The sequence below is a fragment of the Gymnoscopelus braueri genome (assembly GCF_963280865.1).
Source record: "Gymnoscopelus braueri genome assembly, chromosome: 9".
Taxonomy (NCBI): domain Eukaryota; kingdom Metazoa; phylum Chordata; class Actinopteri; order Myctophiformes; family Myctophidae; genus Gymnoscopelus; species Gymnoscopelus braueri.
Window position 1 is genome coordinate 37,305,122 of NC_137610.1, and position 19,353 is coordinate 37,324,474.

The 19,353-nt window shown below is 42.9% G+C and overlaps 1 protein-coding gene across 2 annotated transcripts in view; it reads right to left on the bottom strand.

Moving 5' to 3' along the window:
* The window catches only part of necab2 (N-terminal EF-hand calcium binding protein 2), a gene marked incomplete at its 5' end in the record, with an annotated part of 144,101 nt that overhangs the window by 43,100 nt on the left and 81,648 nt on the right, over nucleotides 1–19,353 (bottom strand). For both annotated transcript variants that reach the window (XM_080438689.1, XM_080438688.1), the window contains one exon: nucleotides 5,650–5,729. In XM_080438689.1, the coding sequence (XP_080294815.1) occupies nucleotides 5,650–5,729 (80 nt within the window). The remainder of the gene's footprint in view (nucleotides 1–5,649; nucleotides 5,730–19,353) is intronic.

The following is a 19,353-nucleotide window of genomic DNA, read 5'->3' on the forward strand; positions in this document are numbered from 1 at the left end:
AGGAGTTAAAAGGGATAGGGAGGGGATCAGGTCAATAAAACAGAGGAAATGAAATAGATTGGAACATATCAGCATGAAAGATTCACACACTACCAGAGTTATGATTATTATTAAAAGGAGGAAACGTTATGATGCAGGGCAAGAAGTGGCTGGAGCCATTTTTTAAACAGCTAATAAGCCTACATGAGCAATATGGCAATAGAGCTCATACGGTTTTAAACTTCTACAGCATGAATTTATTACTTAAAGACTGGAGGGTTCAATGCGGTTGGAGAGCGTAATAAGAACTGTGGCTATTTATGCGGCACATTATGATATCTCTCTCTCTCTCATTGTGTGTGTGTGTGTGTGTGTGCGTGTGCGTGTGCGTGTGCGTGTGCGTGTGTGTGTGTGTGTGAGACAGAGAGTGCGCTCTGCGCAATGTCAGTGTGGAGATAGGTCCATGTTTTGACATGAAGAGGCATTTGAGCGGTGTCTGGCTCAGCTGCTGTCAGTCAGCCCTCTAGAAGGCAACTATCATTTATCAAAGTCAGTGCGGTTGTCCTGTAGTTATATGAGCTACTGTCACCAAGGTGACTGATAAGTGCTGCGGTTGCCACTGCAATTATAGTGGCACCTGTGTTGCAAGCAAGGTGGTCAAGGCTTTTACAAAACACAGCAGATGAGTGAAGGCACAGCGGGCAAATACACACGGTCTGTCAACAGCCTCTCACCCCCTACTGGAAATACACTTAGACAGGGTGTTAAAGGATACAAATTCCAGTTAGATGGGACACAAGCTACTCACAGCGGGTTTTCAAAGGAGAAGCAATGTGTGTTCTGTTCTTTTGCATGAGACATAATGAGTTTTGCAGAGGCATGCTGGGTGCTGCCATTTTCTTTCTGCGTACACAGCCTATTTTGGAATACAAGTGAGTTGAGGACCATCTCTCACATACTGTAGGACACTGCAGTGGTGCTTCTGAGGGAGAGCATCAAACTACATCACTCCAGGAACAAGCTTTTTCATGAATTTGTCATTTTGATATGCAGTCTCTGTACTTTATGACGTCTGGAAAGTATAAAAAATAAAATAAATACATCATCTTGTCTGCAGCAGCCAGGCAGACACAACAAAATAATGACCACAGGGTCAGGGACAAAATATCGCAGAGAGAGAAAGAGAGAATAAAAAAGTAAGTGAAAGCAAGGGAGAGAGGGAGGAAGACAGTGTGTGTGTGTGTGTGTGTGTGTGTGTGTGTGTGTGTGTGTGTGTGTGTGTGTGTGTGTGTGTGTGTGTGTGTGTGTGCGTGCGTGCGTGAGTGCATACGTGCGTGCGTGCGTGCGTGCGTGCGTGCGTGCGTGCGTGCGTGCGTGCGTGCGTGCGTGCGTGCGTGCGTGCGTGCGTGCGTGCGTGCGTGCGTGCGTGCGTGCGTGCGTGCGTGCGTGCGTGCGTGCGTGCGTGCGTGCGTGCGTGCGTGCGTGCGTGGTGTGTGTGAGAGAGAAAGAGAAGATGAGCCACATTGTCTTCCTCAGGAGGACACGCTGCTAACAGGATTCTCAGTACATATCACACGGCGGCCGCTATTTTAGTCTCACAAGGCGCTCACAACTCAATTGGAAGCTTACTTGTTATCGAGCAACAACTCATGTTCCACTGTTACAGTAACATAAAGAATCATTTTCCTTTTCCAGACAGGGGACCTGCCCATTGTGCTGAAGGCATTGATACCAACAGAGATCAAGCCAGTATAAGGACTACCTATTGAAAAACGGAGTTTGGTAATGATGAAGTGGAGTTCTTGGCCCGTACTGTGTATCCTTGGCTATAAAGGCTTAAGCAGTAAAGTAGCAACGTTGGCTGTATTACATTTGCTGTAGCGCTAGAGAATTTGGTTCTGATATTTTGAAAGGCCTTAGATTTTTCAGTATCTTGTAATTTTCAGTTGCTACCATTCAGGCAGCCATTCAGGCAGCCAGAAAACAGTCTAAAAGTCTAAAAAGCCCTGCTAGAATCTGTCAGAGCCAATGGATGTTCAAAGTGATTAGATGGATGCCTATGAAGTGACCAATCAGTAGCCATTATTTTCTTGCTACCCCCGTACAGTATCTTGTTTGGGACCAAAGTAATGGACAAACAGGTTTCATGGCAATACGGTCAGTATAGATTATGAGATATCTTATTTCCAAAGTTGACATTTTGGGCTAAGGGCGGCACTGGATAAAAGGCCATGGGGTCACATAAATCTGTTGGGTTCATCCTCCAGGGAGCATGAATGTGCAGAGCAATTACCTGGAAATCCAGCCAGTAGTTTTCAAGGTATGTTGTATGGGACAAAAGAGTTGGACGGACAGATGTACTGAATGGATGGACTAACATCCTTAGAGCCCTGTTGTTAACGGGGCTAAAAAATCAGTGGTGAATACTCATTCCAGTTGCAGGTACTAGCTATTCAACTACAGAGAAAATTGTGTGATATGAAATAGCTAGAGTAAGCTGTGTTTTCTCCTTTTGAATGTTAATGCAATATCACTGCTCCCTCACGTGAGAACCACTTTGCTTTGTTGTTTTTATTTATTTTATTGATATATATTTGTTTGGTTGAATTTTTTATATACTTGTCTCTCAACCACAGAGATGTTTGAAAGCTTGCGCAGGCATGAAACATGTGTTTGCTGTAACAAAATAATCCTTCACGACTCTGCCTGTCAAAACGGAGTGAAACCAGACTCTCTGTACTAAACAGTTCCTTTGTGCTTTGACAACCGTGAGACAATTAGTTTGTTAGTTTCTTGCGAGACATTGTGAGCCTGTGTGAGTCCAACCACTATGAGCACACTATAAAATCAGTGGTACAGTGTTGGTTCCATTTGTCAGAATAAAATTAGCACTGAGGATTATAGCACTGAGGAGAGAAACAGATAAAAACGTTTCAACAAAGATTCCATTAACACAGAAGATACACAAATACATACACACGTGTACACACACACGCACACGCACACACACACACACACACACACACACACACACACACACACACACACACACACACACACAGCCGCTTGCGCATGTGCACGTATTCTCGCACACCTGATTCACAGTTAGTCATTAGTTCTCTCATTGTCTTATTCCTCATTCTCTGGGTCCTGCTGACCCCCACACCCCTCTCTCTACTAATCTTCACTCCCGCTCCCCCAGCAGTAACAGCATGTTTAGTTATTCTTAGCTCATGGTGCTGTGGTAGCCTGCTCTCCCAAAGACTGCTGGGGATCCATTAGGCTAACATGTTCACGACTACTAGACCAGACACACAGGCGGGGGGGAGGGGGGAGGGGGGAAGGGAGAACAAGAGAGAAAGAGAGGCAGAGAGAGAGAAAGACAAAGAGAAAGAGAAAGAGAAAGAGAAAGAGAAAGAGAAAGAAAAAGAGAAAGAGAAAGAGAAAGAGAAAGAGAAAGAAAGTAAGAAAGAAAGAAAGAAAGAGAGAGGGGGGGGACAAGAGAAAGTGGCAGAGAGAGAAAGAGAGAGAAAGAAAGACAGATGGAGAGAGGAGGGGAAGGAAGAAAGAGGTCAGGGAGGGGAATGGAGAGCAAGAGGAGGCATTAGCGAGTGAAGAAGTGAGGAGGAGGGAGAGATGGAGGTGTGTGTCTGTGAGGGTGGCAGTGTGCGTGCGTGTATGCACGTGCATACACGCCTGAGTATATGCCTGTGTGTGTGTTTGTGAGTGTACACATGCGTGGGTGCCTGTGCGCATATGTGTACGCACGCGTTTGTGAGTGTGTGTGAGAAGAGGGAGGACCGTGAAAGGAAAAATAACAAGACACATTGCCATATTGGTTGTCATGCCTTTGTAATTGCTGTCACTGCCTTCCCTTCTCTCCCCCTCCCACCTCCACCATCTCTTCTCTCCCCCCACACACCCACCATCTTTTCTCTCCCCCCACACACCCACCATCTCTTCTCTCCCCCCACACACCCACCATCTCTTCTCTCCCCCCACACACCCACCATCTCTTCTCCATCCCCCAGCCTTCTCTCCACCTCCCACACCCCACCATCTCCTCTCCCACCCCACCATCTCTTCTCTCCCTCTCCCACCCCACCATCTCCTCTCCCCCTCCCACCCCACCATCTCTTCTCCCACCCCACCATCTCTTCTCCCACCCCACCATCTCCTCTCCCACCCCACTATCGCCTCCCCCTCCCCCAGCCTCTTCTTCCCCTCCCCCTCCCACTGGTATCGGACTCCATACTGTATATGCAGTATAATTTTACACTATAGTATAATGTACTGTATAATTTACAGTATAACATAGGGTGATCAGACGACCCCAAAAATTACAGACACTACTGAATTAGAAGCATTAAAACTTAAAAAAAAGAAATCATTACTTACTGTATAACATTAGCCTAAAATGATACAAATAATCATGCAAATCATGCAACATTATACTTCTGACGTGGGGTAAATGCAATCAAACCTGGCAATTTGTAATTACTATGCACTCATGGAAGTGCATGTGTTTAGTGCTGTGAATAATAATACCATCCCTGACCCGTACAAAGAATGTTGTCTGTGCAAATCTCGTGGAAAAGTGGAGATATTTGACTAAATATATATATTTCCAAAGGGTTTTGATACTATATGACATGAAGGTACACACATGGATACTCTTTTCCACTTTTTGTTTTCTAGTGTAGATTAATATACTGTAGCGGGAATTGCAAGCGTGAGTACAGGGGAAGTGCAGGCAGCCATGGAGAGGACGGACAGATGTGACTGACTGATTAACTGATATGAATAATATAAAATGTATGTTATGTAACAGATAGGCTACTTAAACACTGTTACAACAACAATCGTATTTCTTTAATTGTATTTCTTTTTCCTAATGACAGACAGCTGACAAATGACTTAATGAATGAAAAAAGAATTGAGTTTTGAATTTCACATTGATACTGAAGGTAACTGGAAGTCACAACCACCATGTTCATGTGACCACGCCCAGTCCCATATTTCACATAATATAATTTACTGTACAATTTACAGTGTAATACAAGTGGAAGGTTTTAATTTTTTTTATCCCACGATTTTGAAACCCATTTTTTCACCCAGTGCCAATTGTCTAAGTAATCCTGGGCGCTACACTCCCTCTGCCAGCCTAGGGAGAGCCTAAAGCCGAGCTCATGCCTCCTTCAATGCATGAGAGCTAGCAAGCCGCTTCTTATCACCCGACAGGGGCGAGGTTCCCTGTGTTAGACGTAGCACGAGGAAGGAACACGTTATTCCAACCAGTTCCTTTCCCCTCCATCAGGCGCCCCGGCTGACCAGGGGGAGGCAGTATAGAGACCAGGATTACTGCATGTTTTTGTGAGGCCCTTTCACCAACCCCACCTAGGGTATGGGCACTGATGACGCGGGGGAGAGAACACGCCCCCAGTGCCCACAGCGTCCACAGTGGGAATCGAACCCAGGACCAAGTGGAAGGGTTGAGGTCAGGAAGGATTATACAGTATGCAGCATAATGCTTAACTTATACTCTGTTGTATGACGCTGTATAAATGAGGCTTTAAAGGCTGTGCGGTGTGTGCATGTGTATGTGTGTGTATATATACAGGTTGTGCACGTGTGTGCGCGTGTGCGCACACGCGTGTGTGTGTTCCTCACCTTGTTTTCCAGTCGCCCGATTAGTTCAGCCAGACGATTGATCTGACTATCCAATCCCTCTTTCCTCACCTCCACCACACCTACACACACATACACAATACAAGAAGATTAGAAGAATCAATACACACAGCTTGCAAAAAAACATATCGCACAGTCTAAAAAAAAAAGCGAGGGGGAGCGCTCTATAGGCCCTCAGCATGCTTGGATGCTTGGATGTTCAAAGCCGTTACTTTTCAGTAAATGGAAAAATTGATCCAATGTAGTAAATCATCGTCCAAAATATATCATGGATTAAAGGACTTCCTGCAGGTCTCTGCAGGATTTAGAAAAACTTGTCCTGTAACAGTGTCTTTACATGTCTCCCAAAAAAAATCAATCAGACGACTGCAGTTGATTCAGAACGCTGCTTCTCGAGTCCTTTTAACAAGAAAGTGGAGCATATCATTCCAGTTCTTAAATCCTTACACTATATGTCAAATAATTGATTTTAAAATATTACTGTTGGTGTATAAAGCTTTGAATGGTTCAGGGCCAAAATACATTTGTGATCTTCCATCCATACCCCTCAGTTCATCTGGGAAAGGTCTGCTTTTTGTCCCTAGAATCAAAACTAAACATGCAGAAGCAGCATTTAGTATTTATACTCCACATATCTGGAACAAACTCCCAGAAAAATGCAGGACTGCTGCCACTAGTAGTTATTTCAAATCACAGCTAAAGATCTTTCTGTTTGCCACTGCGTTTCATTGAGTTTTTATTTTATTTTTCTTCTCCACTGTACTTTTATTCTAAGGTCCTCTGGGCTTCAAGGTTTAGTTTTTGACCACTCCAGTATGGTATGTACTCCAAAAAGTCAAAAATGTCACAAAAAAACAAATCCTTCATGTGCTGGTTGCAAAGTAGCAATGGGAGACAGTGTGTGTGTGTGTGGGTGTGGGTGTGGGTGTGGGTGTGGGTGTGGGTGTGGGTGTGTGTGTGTGTGTGTGTGTGTGTGTGTGTGTGTGTGTGTGTGTGTGTGTGTGTGTGTGTCCCTCTCTCAGTTCAGTTCAGTTCAGTTCAGTTCAGTTCAGTTCAGTTCAGTTCAGTTCAGTTCAGTTCAGTTCAGTTCAGTTCAGTGGGCATGAAAGTTCAAATCAATGTTGCCACAGTATCCAGATAAAAGATCAACATTTCCCTCCGTTTCACTTTCTCTGTCTCTCTCCCTCTGGCTCTGTCTCTCTCCCTCTCATTCTGTTTCCTCTCTCCCTCTCATTCTGTTTCTCTCTCTCTCTCTCCTTCTCTCTGTCTCTCTCCCTCTCGCTCTGTCTCCACTCCTGTTCATTTCCTCCATTTCGATTTGGTTCATCATGAATATTTCATCAAAACATTTCCAACATGGCTGATAAATAGGCAATTAGACTTGTTTATCAGCAAGAAGTATGACCTGTTCAAACAGCATAGGGAGATATAAGGATGGGAACCCAGGTCCTTTGAGGTTGGTCTGTATTAGTGGGTGTTTATTCTGATCCAGCTGTGCTGGGGGCTTAGAGAATGACTTTGACTTTTAAAGAATACTTCATATTTTCAGCTTAATAGCACGAAAGAGCCGAGGAGCAGGAAAGTTGCAACATTAGCTGCCTGGATGGTTGACCACTGTCACTGCACACAATGATGTTTTTTTTTGTACTCTTAAAGGAGTAGTTCACCCAAAAAAATACTTATTTTCTATCAATTACACACGCCATGAAGCCTTGAATTCATGGAGATGTTTTAGTTTTTGTCACATTCCGAAGGCAATAATTTGATGACCGGTGGCTGCTCAGTAGGAGACTCCAACTGGATAAGACTCCGCCGGTCATCAAATTATTGGCTTAGGAATGCAAGGCTTCATGGGGTGTGTAATTGATAAAAAAATATGATTTGTTTTGGGTGAGCTACTTCTTTAATGAATGAATTAGAAAAAGGCACATTTATTTCCGTAAAAAACACAATGGAATTAAATTAAATAAAGGCTACTTATGCCATGTAAACATGATGCTACATTTTCAATACAAAACAAAAGCAATGCGAGACTGTGTGTGTGTGTGTGTGTGTGTGTGTGTGTGTGTGTGTGTGTGTGTGTGTGTGTGTTCGCGCGCGTCTGTCTGTCTGTCTGTCTGTCTGTCTGTCTGTCTGTCTGTCTGTCTGTCTGTCTGTCTGTCTGTCTGTGTGTGTGTGTGTGTGTTAGAGGATCATTAAAAATTGTTAAATGTCTAGAACATACTGAACATACTGTCTCTCGTCTCTTTCATTTTATCCTCTCCCTATCTCATACCTTCTCTCTTCTCCTATGTATATCCCCCTGAATTGCATCATCATCACTCCCCCCTCACCTTTCCCCTCATTAATATACTAACCCCTCACACCCCCACCCCCAACTGTTCCCACTGACTACCACTTCAGAGCTAATTAGGGAGCCAGTAGTCTTTTCTTCCTCATAGATTTGAGAGTGAGCCAATTAGGACCTGGTACCTCCCCCAGCAATGGTCAACTAACAGGTCTCTGTTGCTATGGCAATAGCTGGAGATTGCAGGCCGATCGTCATTTGTAAAGGAAATATTAGAAGTGTCCTGATTGTTATACATGCACCTAACCCTTATAGGGGTGCAGGTACAGTATCTACACCACAGTATGTGTACAGTATAAGTAATGGGAGTGCTGTGCCCATCATGAAGTCGGTCGGATAGGCGGTTGTCCAGAACCGCGGCTCCGACAGCTATGACCATATCATCATCATCATGTATGTATTTAAAACCTCAGATTTTCAATGGTGCTGAGGTACATTACAAGAAATGATGACAGAAAAAGCACGACAATAGATTGGACCTCCTTGTATAGGCATATATAGAGATCCGGTTGTCCAGAACAGCTGATCAAACCGGTATGCCCATATATGGGCATAACGGTATACTGATGACATCAGGGATCTCCATTACGTACACTGACGACATCAGGGATCTCCGTATATGGGCATAAAAGGGACAAGTACAGACCTATACATAGATCTACATATTATGGGTATAAAAGGGACAGAGACAGACAGACAGACAGACAGACAGATACAGAGATCTCCGTATACTGTATGGGCATAAAAGGGACAGAGACAGACAATGACTATGGCTACAATGGGTATCGCATAACTGGGTGGGGCATGCATTCCAACTTGCATCGTTGCCGACTTTGCATCGTTCCCGAGTAGACTGGTGTAATTTTAATTATTATAATCATAATTTAAATTTATGTTGCCATCTTATTCATTTGGTTGTTGGCTGTTTTGGTACGCATTAGTCTCTATGGCCCTTTCACTTTTATAGTTCCCTATATTTGGTCTGATTCAAGTTTCTTTGTTACATTTTTCATTAGTATTCACATGGTCCTGTGTTATTGTGGACAACAATGGAGCAGCAGCTTATCGTGATTGTGATAATAGCTTTCATTATTATGATTTGTTGTTCCCACTTTGCACCAAATAAAATTGGAAACACAGGATGAGCATATCTTGAGATATGTGAACAATGTAGGGTTATTACTGCCAACATTTTTTTTTCTAAACAGACATTGGTCCGCTGTGTACTAATTTCCGATTTCTTACAGTTTATCACTAAAGAGTTTGAGGACCTCTGTATTCTTATTTGTTTCAACAAGCAATTGTGAAATGACATTGTCAGCACATCACCGTTCTCCCACATTTGTCCTGGACTCTTTCTGCATCTACTGTAGCTACAGTAGTTCTTCTAGTCATTTCATCCCTCACACAGTTGTCTCCGTCAAAATCCATTTTCAATCCACAATGCACTGTACTGTATTTGCTTCCTACGGTATATCAGGTCTAGATTAAATCTGATAATGTTCTTACATGTAACGAAAGAAACTAACAGAGTAAACACACCATGGTTCAGTTAGCCAGCAAATGAGAGGCTGGTGAGAGACAACATCTGCTCCATGCCACCTGACTCGCTGGATCCGTGGCAATTTGCAAAAATATCCACCAACGATGCAATCGCCATGGCTCTTCACACCGTCCTCTCGCACATGGATGACAAGAAGCTGAAGGACAAGTACAGTATGTATGCATGTTGTTCGTGGACTACAGCTCAGCTTTCAACACCATAGTTCAGAGACCTCAAGCTGCACCCAAGCATGTGCGACTCGATACTAGACGTCCTGACGAACTGCTGCCAGGTGGTGAGAATGGCCAACATCACATCTGACCCCCTGACCCCCCAGGGATGCATGCTGGACCCTCTCCTTTACACTCATGACTACATAGCCACGTACAGCTCCAATGTCATCATCAAGTATGCTGACGACATGACAGTGATAGGCCAGATTGTCTAAATTGAAGAGTCTGCAGTGCCTACAGGGTTGAGGTCAGATCACTGACACTCTGGTGCAAGGAGAACAACCTCGACCTCAACGTCAACAGGACCAAGGAGCTGATTGTGGACTTCAGGAAGCCGAGGAGAGAGCATGCGCCTGTCTTCATCAATGGCGTTGCAGTGGAAAGGGTCAGTAAGTTCAAGTTCCTTGGAGGAGCTCAAGTAGGATGTGAGGAAAAAAGCTCATAAGCAACTATACTGGCTTCGTCGCCTGAATAAGTTTGGCGTGACACCCGCATAAACAGCTTCAATAAAAGTGTTTTGTCAGGCCGTGTCACTGCCTGGTATGGAAACTGCACCGCCCATGCACAGAAGAACCTATGGCGGGTGGTGTGGTCAGCCGAGCACCCCCCAGGAGCTGTATGAGAAGCGGTGTGTAGTCAAAGCTCACCGTATCATAAAGGACATGCACCACCCCAGCCACAAACTGTTCACACCCCTACCACGTGGCCAGGTAAGGAGGCCAAGGGTATCAAGGGTAAGACCACCAGATTGCACCCGGCTTCTTCAGACTGCTGCACAAGGCCTGATCACCCCCTGTCACCAGGCTAGCTTGTCAACTGGAACACTTTACTTGAAACAGACGTTTTTCCCACCACCCTTCATGTGGATATGTTCCTCTATGCAGACTATACTTTCTCTGTGGACCTGCCACGAGGATATTAATTTAACCTGTCAAATTTCTGCCCTATGTGTTTTTTTCACCTTATGTCTAATCTCATGCACATACTGCTATGTGGACATTCCAAAGTATTACCACTTTTGCACCATATGCTTAACCCCTCGTACATACTGTATCTGCTGGTCTTATGCTATGCGTGTGTATGTGGATATCTTGATTTTGTAATGTTCTCTTTGACACACATTTAATGTCAGATTCTCTCCCTCTCCCACCGGCCCTCTCCCTTTTTTCCACTTTATGGAAAACAACTACTGTAAATGATGGCACTTCACACAAAAAATAATTTCACCCACTTCTTTACACCTGTAAACCAGTGATGTGACAAAAGATGATTCTTAAAATGGGCCAAACATTGTATGTCTGAAACGGCCCTGAATCCAGGGCACAGGGACAATATCTAGGACAACATCCTACAAATCACTTTGAATTGCATTTGATTTGTTTGAAAGGTGCTATATAATAAATAACGTTTGCTTGATTTATTGCTTGAATGTCCTCGATCTACTCTCAAATGGCACCCAACTTCCAAACTCACTGACCTCTACAAATACCATACATGTAGTAAGCCCACCATGGTTTCATAGCTGCTCTGTGTCTACAGGGGCAGGAAGGAAGACCAGCTTCATCGTCTTTATGGCGTCAGCTATAAATGGGGGATCAAGATAATAAATAATGAGCAAGATGGCATTAATTGTATCCTGTTGACGATAATATCGGTCTAGCTGTGTCTCCTGCCTGTACAGGCAGCTGTCTCAGCAGACTGGGAAAACATATGGAGACTATAGCTAACATATTGTTCTCCATGACAGTCACTCATTAGAACCTGGTGATTCACATAGTGTAAACAAAACACACACACACACACACACACACACACACACACACACACACACACACACACACACACACACACACACACACACACACACACACACACACACACACACACACACACACACACACACACACTTGAGTGCGTACTATTGCTACTTTCACAGGAAAAGAGCTACCATAGCATTCAAGTAGACAGTGTACAAGGACATATCACTGTCGTACACATACCTACTCCTACATATTACTGCAGGTATGATAGTGACACGCACACACACACGCACGCACGCACCCACGCACGCACACACGCACAAAAGTTTTACCCTCTTTCCTTTGGCAAATAGACATGGAGCTGAGCCTAAACCTGAGGAGTTGTTGAACAATAACAGCTCATTTACAATTAGGACTCGTCAGTTCAGTGACAGATGGGCCTCAACGATGTAATGTTCAGCTCAAAGGTGTCAGCGTTATATTTAGCTCTCGTACCCTTTTCTCCCACATTCGCTTTCACTCTCTCTCCGCCTTTGACATTTCTCTCACTTGCTTTTCCTGCACCACTCTCTTCCCGCTTTCATTTGTTTATTTATTTCTTCTGTCTTCCTTTCTCCTCCTAGGTGGAAGCAGACTAGTCAGAAGCCTCAGCTGCCATTATGCCATGAAAGGGGCGAGATAACAAAATATTTAGGCTACGTTCAGACTGGCAGCCCAAATCCAATTTTTAAGACCAGGTGTGTTGCAGCATTCTGGATCATTTGGAGGGGCTTAAGTGAGCATGCCAGTGAGGGGGGAGTTAGAGTAGTCAAGCTTTGAGATGAATGAGGCCTGGATGAGGAGCTGGGCAGACTCCTGGATGAGGCAGGCCGGGTCTCATCCTTCCAATGTTATAACACCCAGGCTCTTGGAGGTTGGAACAGAAGCCACAGTACACAAATCCAATCCGATCATCACTTGCCAATAACTGTGAGGACAGTCAGTCCTAAAAATGTACTTCTCAAAATAAATCAGATTTGCCTGCAGTCTGAACAAAGCCTAAAGGTTCTGGATCTGTTAGCTTGCATATCTATGCGTTTGTGTGTGTGTGTGTGTGTGTGTGTGTGTGTGTGTGTGTGTGTGTGTGTGTGTGTGTGTGTGTGTGTGTGTGTGTGTGTGTGTGTGTGTGTGTGTGTGTGTGTGTGTGTGCCCATGCTTCTGTGAGAAAGACGCAGCTATAGGAGCCATTAATCAGCAGAGCTGTCTAGGCTTTGGACAACACACAGCTGATACCAAGGCCTTCAGCTGTCAAAACTACGGTATGGTGTGTACTGTGTACTGTACGAGAGAGGAGAGAGAGGGAAGGGGGGGCGAGGAGAAAAGAAGAAGAGGGTGTGAGGATACGAGGAGGATGGAGAGGGAACGTGTGGCAGTACAGTGGAATGTTGCAGGGGAGTTACAGTACGTACAGTACAGTAAGAGAAGAGTAGTGAACATAAAAGTGAGTTAAAGAGAGAGAGGGGGGGCAATGCGGTGCAAGAGAGAAAAGTGATGTAACGAAGGAGAAACGGAATGAGAATTGAGGTATAGGGAACAGCAAGACAGACACACACACGCACACACACACACACACACACACACACACACACACACACACACACACACACACACACACACACACACACACACACACACACACACACACACACACACACACACACACACAGTAATTTTACATAGAACACGTCAATATGTGTGGAAACTATGCACATACTGTACACATAATGTTATACAGTAAGCTACAGCTTGCACCATAAAATGAGCTTTTTTGATACAGCGACATAATTTGTAGAGCAAATCTGGGAGACAAGGCAGGGAAAGCAGTTTAGGCAAATCTTTGATGGGAACAGAGGAAAAATGTGACACCAAGTTGACTCAACTTCCCAGTGAAACCGGCAGTCATTTCACACACTGTCACTGTCACATTTCAGAAAAGGTTGACTGCTAAACCAAGGGAAAGCAAATGCAAGCTACAGTAGCTGGAAACAACATACAGAAGCATCCAAACAAATAGTAGCAGCAGTATTCCATTCCTTATCTTTTTTTTTATGGCAACTTGTCTCCTGTCAGCCCCTAAGCACCGATTACTTAAACACAAGGATATATTTCACCGGTGGAAAACCCAATGAGTGCAGCCTAACAGCATAGAGTTAAGCTAGCATTGCAATGAGGGAATTAGGTTTATGCCTGCAGGCAGTTTAAACATTCTACGAATGTGTGTGTGCGTGCTATGCCGTGCATGCGTGTGTGACTGTGTGCGTGCGTGCATGCGCACATGTGTGAGAAAGTCAGTCATGAAATGATTACAGAAAGGAGAGACTTGACTCACATTTTTTGAATGAGAAAAATACAAAAATCACAACAGATTATGTGACCAAGATGACCACACCACCCTAATGATGCACCCAAAGATACATTGACATTGTGTGACTATGTACACAATGAATGACAAAGATTTGCTGTAATGCACCATAATGGCTGGCCGGTTCTCTTTCCTCCCTGCATCACCGGCCCATGTAAAGAGCTTTTTCCTAATGCTTTAAAGAAAAGGCTGTGTGAATATCCACTGTTGTGTCTAAAACCTCTTTAACGGATTAACCAACACAATGCCCAGAGGGTTTATGTCTACTACACTGCTACACTATTAAACTGCAGAAAAACGTTACAATGTCCATACAATCTGAAAAGGACACGTGCATTCTGAAATCCTGCTTTTGATATGCCATGTCAAAAGTAACACAATGTTTTTTTTTGTAATAATAATAAAAGAAACCTGCTATGACAATGGAATGAATGAATAAATAGGAGAAATTTGTTTTTGCTTACTCTCCAAAAAACACAAAGGAAGTAAAAAACAATCATACATTCTGGATAGCAAACTCCCCTGACGTGTTTTAGAGCTCATACTCCTTCATCAGAGTAAGCTGCAAAGATGAATAAGCATTAGCTCCCAAACATGTCAAGTTTTTTCGAATAAATTCTATCCACGAAGGGAGTTTGCCATCCAGAATGTTTGTTCATTTTTTACTGCCCTTTTCTGTGAATTGAGCACCCCTCGGCAAACCAACCATTGCCCTGCATTTTTTACTCCAACTAATTCTTCAAACCTGGTGATTTTTCATGAAGGGTGAAAGCACGGGACATTATTCTAGACGATTATCAGACCACAGACTTTATAGTCAGATTTTAGTGAGGCATTTTTCACCATTCAGAACCAAACTTTCAATCAATATACTGTAGATATTCATCAATACATGTGAAGGGAATGTTATTTGACATGTGCCATTCTGAACTAAGATCACAGTACCCATACTATGTGCCTCTCATGTCCTTGTGTGAGTGTAGACCTATTGATTGATCGATTGAATACTTTATTAGTCAAAAATGTAAACAGCACGAGGTAACAGTCAGACATTTAGGCTAAAAGGATAACACAAAAAAGTCCTGGGGACTTGCTTCCATTGTGGTCCTATATGGCAACTTTATTACCTAACAGGACTTTGGGCACTAGGGCAGATATTATTGGGGCTCTATCTATGTCATTTTCAATGTCTATGCCAAAGACAGCTTATTAAAAGACAGGAGCAAGAATTCACTATTACTCCCAGAAGGTCTACAAGACACCCTGTGGAATCCCTGACAGAACTGGACTACGGCAATGACATCTGCCTTCTATCTAATGAAGTAGAACAGGCATAGGAGCTCTCAACCAGAGTCTAGTTAGAGTGTGCCAAGATTGGCTTCATGCTAAACGCAAAGAAAGCCGGGGTCATAACCTATAACGTCCCCCAAGAAAATCCACCCCTTAACACAATAGAAAGCACTGCGCTAAACTAAAGGAGGTCAGTGACTTTTGACTTGCTCGTTTGAGGACAGCGTAGAGATGCCTAGAGAAGGCTTTTTTAATTTTAACCTTTATTAATATAGGTGAAAATCCCATTGAGATCACAATCTCTTTTACGAGGAAGCCCTGCATTTCTTTGTCATATTGTCTCTATCAATACACAACATCAAGGTCAAGGGCCACACACATCTAAGATTAAGTCATAAAGGCAATACTGCTGAGCTAAAAAAAAATCACATTCAATTTCTTCAGCCTGTGGCAGTTCAATAAAAATGTGTCAACACAAGCATGTCTCTGTCTCACCTAAAGCGAGAAACCAGCGAGCAAACATTCTAATATTTGGGTCATCATGAGAGCCTCTGGCATTCTGTGAGATGAGCGTGCTAAGGAAGATACAATCATAAAATCTTAAAACGTTATCCCCTAAGGGTCTATTTTTAGTGACGTAATATTGATGACATCAGTACTCCATATATGGGGATATCCGGTTTTATCCATATTTCTTTGTATGTATGATCCGCTGATCCGACGACTTCCCCCACGGCACATCCCGCCCTCGGGTCGGTCGGACAGAGATTTGGATTTAAAATGTATCAATGATGTCAGTCATCTCCAAATTTGGGCAGTTTCAGTCCGATCCTAGCCCCATTGATAATGATTATAACAACTAGTCCATACCCGTGGGGGGATATGCGCCCCCCCAAACGCGTCCTGTCGCATCGCGAAACCCCCCCCTGCACGCGTCCCGTGGAGCCCCCCCCGCGTCGCGACCCCACACACACACACACACACACACACACACACACAGACACATGTACTTTGGTCGAAGCACGTTATGTGTGTGCAACAGTGTAACGCGGTGGGGCTGTTTCGTCCCATAGCTCGCGGGGCCATCCCACTGCTGGGCAGCCGTAACCATGGCGACATTGTTTGACACAAAAACGCTAATAAACAGCTGAGATTTCAAGCAAACAAATTGGGCAACTGCGAAAAACGGGCTTCGCAGTTGCGTTCAGATGGTAATGGTCAATGGCTGTGTGCAATTTCAGATCAATTGCTCCAGCCACTGAGGAGAACCGGGCATACAGTTTTGGGCTCACCACCACCGCAGAGGTTTGCCAAATTATAGGAGGATAAAGTATATTGTAAAATATTTCAAAAAGTATGAAATCTATGAGATATACATTAGCCTACTGGCAGTGTGCACAAGAAATTTGGCACAAATCGGTCCAGCGATTTGCAAGATTAGTTCCGAAAAGCAGACATGCACGCATGCACAGATACAGACCCTCTCATACACGGCTTTGAGAGCCATGCCGTAAAAACATAAATAGACTGACAAGAACAAGAGTGCCGATCAAAGTATCACATACCAAGTAAATACCCCTAGATGTGCTCAGAGTTGTGATCTTAATTGTCTTTAATTCATATTTAATGGAGTCTGAAATTAGGAAGTGGGGCAAATTTAGATTTTTTCTGTTTTGTAGATAGAAACGTTATTTACAGTAATGGCCTTAGTCAGGAATTGAGACATGCATAACAGTGCTATCAATACAACTGGCTTGAAATAGTGTATCAATTGTGTGATGGGATTCAAAATATACAAAACATTGAGAGAGCATAATAGGAGATATATTTTGAGGGGCCAAGATATGTCTAAAATCTTGAAATACAATACAATACAATACTTTTTATACAATTCAAAATATGTGCGGAAAGGTATGGGTCAGGCCACATGTCAACGACTCTATAATGGAAATCCTTAAGGTCAATCCCATTTCTCTTTTGCCTTTTAGTCATTTATTAAATCAATAATGGCTCTGACACCAGCTTCTGACCGCTCCATAACATTCACTAACAAGCTCCTGAGATGTGACCACCAGAGAACATAAAAACATTGGAAGTAGATTTTTCAAGAAAAAAGATGAAGAAAAGAAAAAAGTTACAAAAGAAATGAAGAAATAATTAAAAAGAATATGTCACAGAAAACAAAAGACTTTAATATCTACTTGTATTATATTGTACGTTGGGCATTACTTGTAGCACAGTCTGGCAGAGTCTCACCAATGTCGTACACATATGAGAATATGACAAATAGTCTTTGAATCTTGAATCTTTAACACTATAGTACGTTCAATTCAAAAATCAGAATATGAGATTGTCTGATACATTAGAAGGACAGAATGGCTTTTGTCATTACATTGTCAGTTCAGAGATATGAGTTTTATATATTTATTTCAGTTGTATTTTACAATCGTTCAAAAACAATAGGACAATCGGACCACAGATGGAGGATGCAGGATCAATGCATTATTGTCATCTATGACAGCCACTATTCTGTGTCAATAAGCTCCAGGATGAGGTTATACCTCGAGTGCTCAGGGGTCAGCTTTCTTGTTTCCTTTTCAAACCTTTGTTTTCAGAGGGTAGTCAGGGGAGCTCATTCCGTATCAGCATCACTGAACCCCTTCATCTTAACACCTGTCAATGGAAGAATGATTGCCTTCTACTGCCTGCCCAGTGGGGCTTTTTTTCTTTCTACAGTATTCATTGGATCTGTTCTCCTGCTTTCAAGTTTGTGTTGATGTAACAGTACATTTCAACAACCTTTGAAGTGATGTCCATGATAGAGAGAGGGAGAGAGAGAGAGAGAGAGAGGGAGAGAGAGAGAGAGAGAGGGGGAGAGAGGGGGAGAGAGAGAGAGAGAGAGAGAGAGAGAGAGAGAGAGAGAGAGAGAGAGAGAGAGAGAGAGAGAGAGAGAGAGAGAGAGAGACGGAGATAGAGGAAGAGAGCATTGTGTGGCACCCACTATGGGCTGAGGTGAAAGTGCTTCTGGTGGTGACCTCTACTGAGGCCCCTCAATACACCACTTAATTTTATGGTCAATTGGACAATTTGTAAAATAGATCCATCTCACAAAGAAAATTGATATTGAATAACAAAAATCAGTTTGATACATGTGCCAAAAGTGGGTTTTTAAGAAAATTCAAAATGCCGGAAGATTGAGTTCAGCGAAAATGGGTATGGCTAGGTGCGTGAAGCTTCATGAGTCATGATCCAAGAAATCTAGTGAAAACTACAATTTGCTCCTACGAAAGATTGTTCAAAATGTAATGGAGAAAATATAATGTAATGGAGAAAATATAGTGTTGCCGTGGGTGTAGTATCTACACAAAATAAATAGAAAATCTAATTTATCTAAATGTTGTTATGGCGCTAACATAGGCGTGTGGCTAGGGAGATGCATTATGACCCAAGGAATCCAGTGAAGAAGTCATTTCGAATCTATGACTAGGTTGTTATAGCACCACCAGGAGACAAATGATGTCCAATCTGTTTGATATGTAGAACTTTCTGACTCTGAACCTATCTACCAAGAGTGGTAACTGCTCTTCTAGTCTTCTAGTAGAGAATGGGAAGTGTCACATTTACAATACATACATCTGAAAGATTGGTTCATTATTACGTTTATATAAATTAATCCAATTAATCCATTAAATGCTTAGGTTATTCCAATGCAAATACACGATTCCTGATGAAGCCAGTCGATTTGATACATTTTAAAACATTCCAGAGCAAAAACGTTTCATGCTACTTAAACTCACTTCCTTCTGTCTATTAGGGCTGGTGAATTAATATTCGAATTTCGAATATTCCTAGAATATGGGGCAAATATGTATATTCGAATATGAAAATTAATATTCTAATGTAAAAAAAGTAATAAAATAAAGATCTTGTGTTTAATGTTTATTTGACAGGGACAATACAAAAAACATGTATCAAGTTACAAAAACAAACAAAAGATATGTTTTATTGGCACTCGATACATTGTTTTTTGTATCAGGCATGCAAACAGCCTGAGGTGAAAAAGGTGACAACATGTTGTTTTCTTTCGGGTCAGGTGTCACACAATTGCCCTA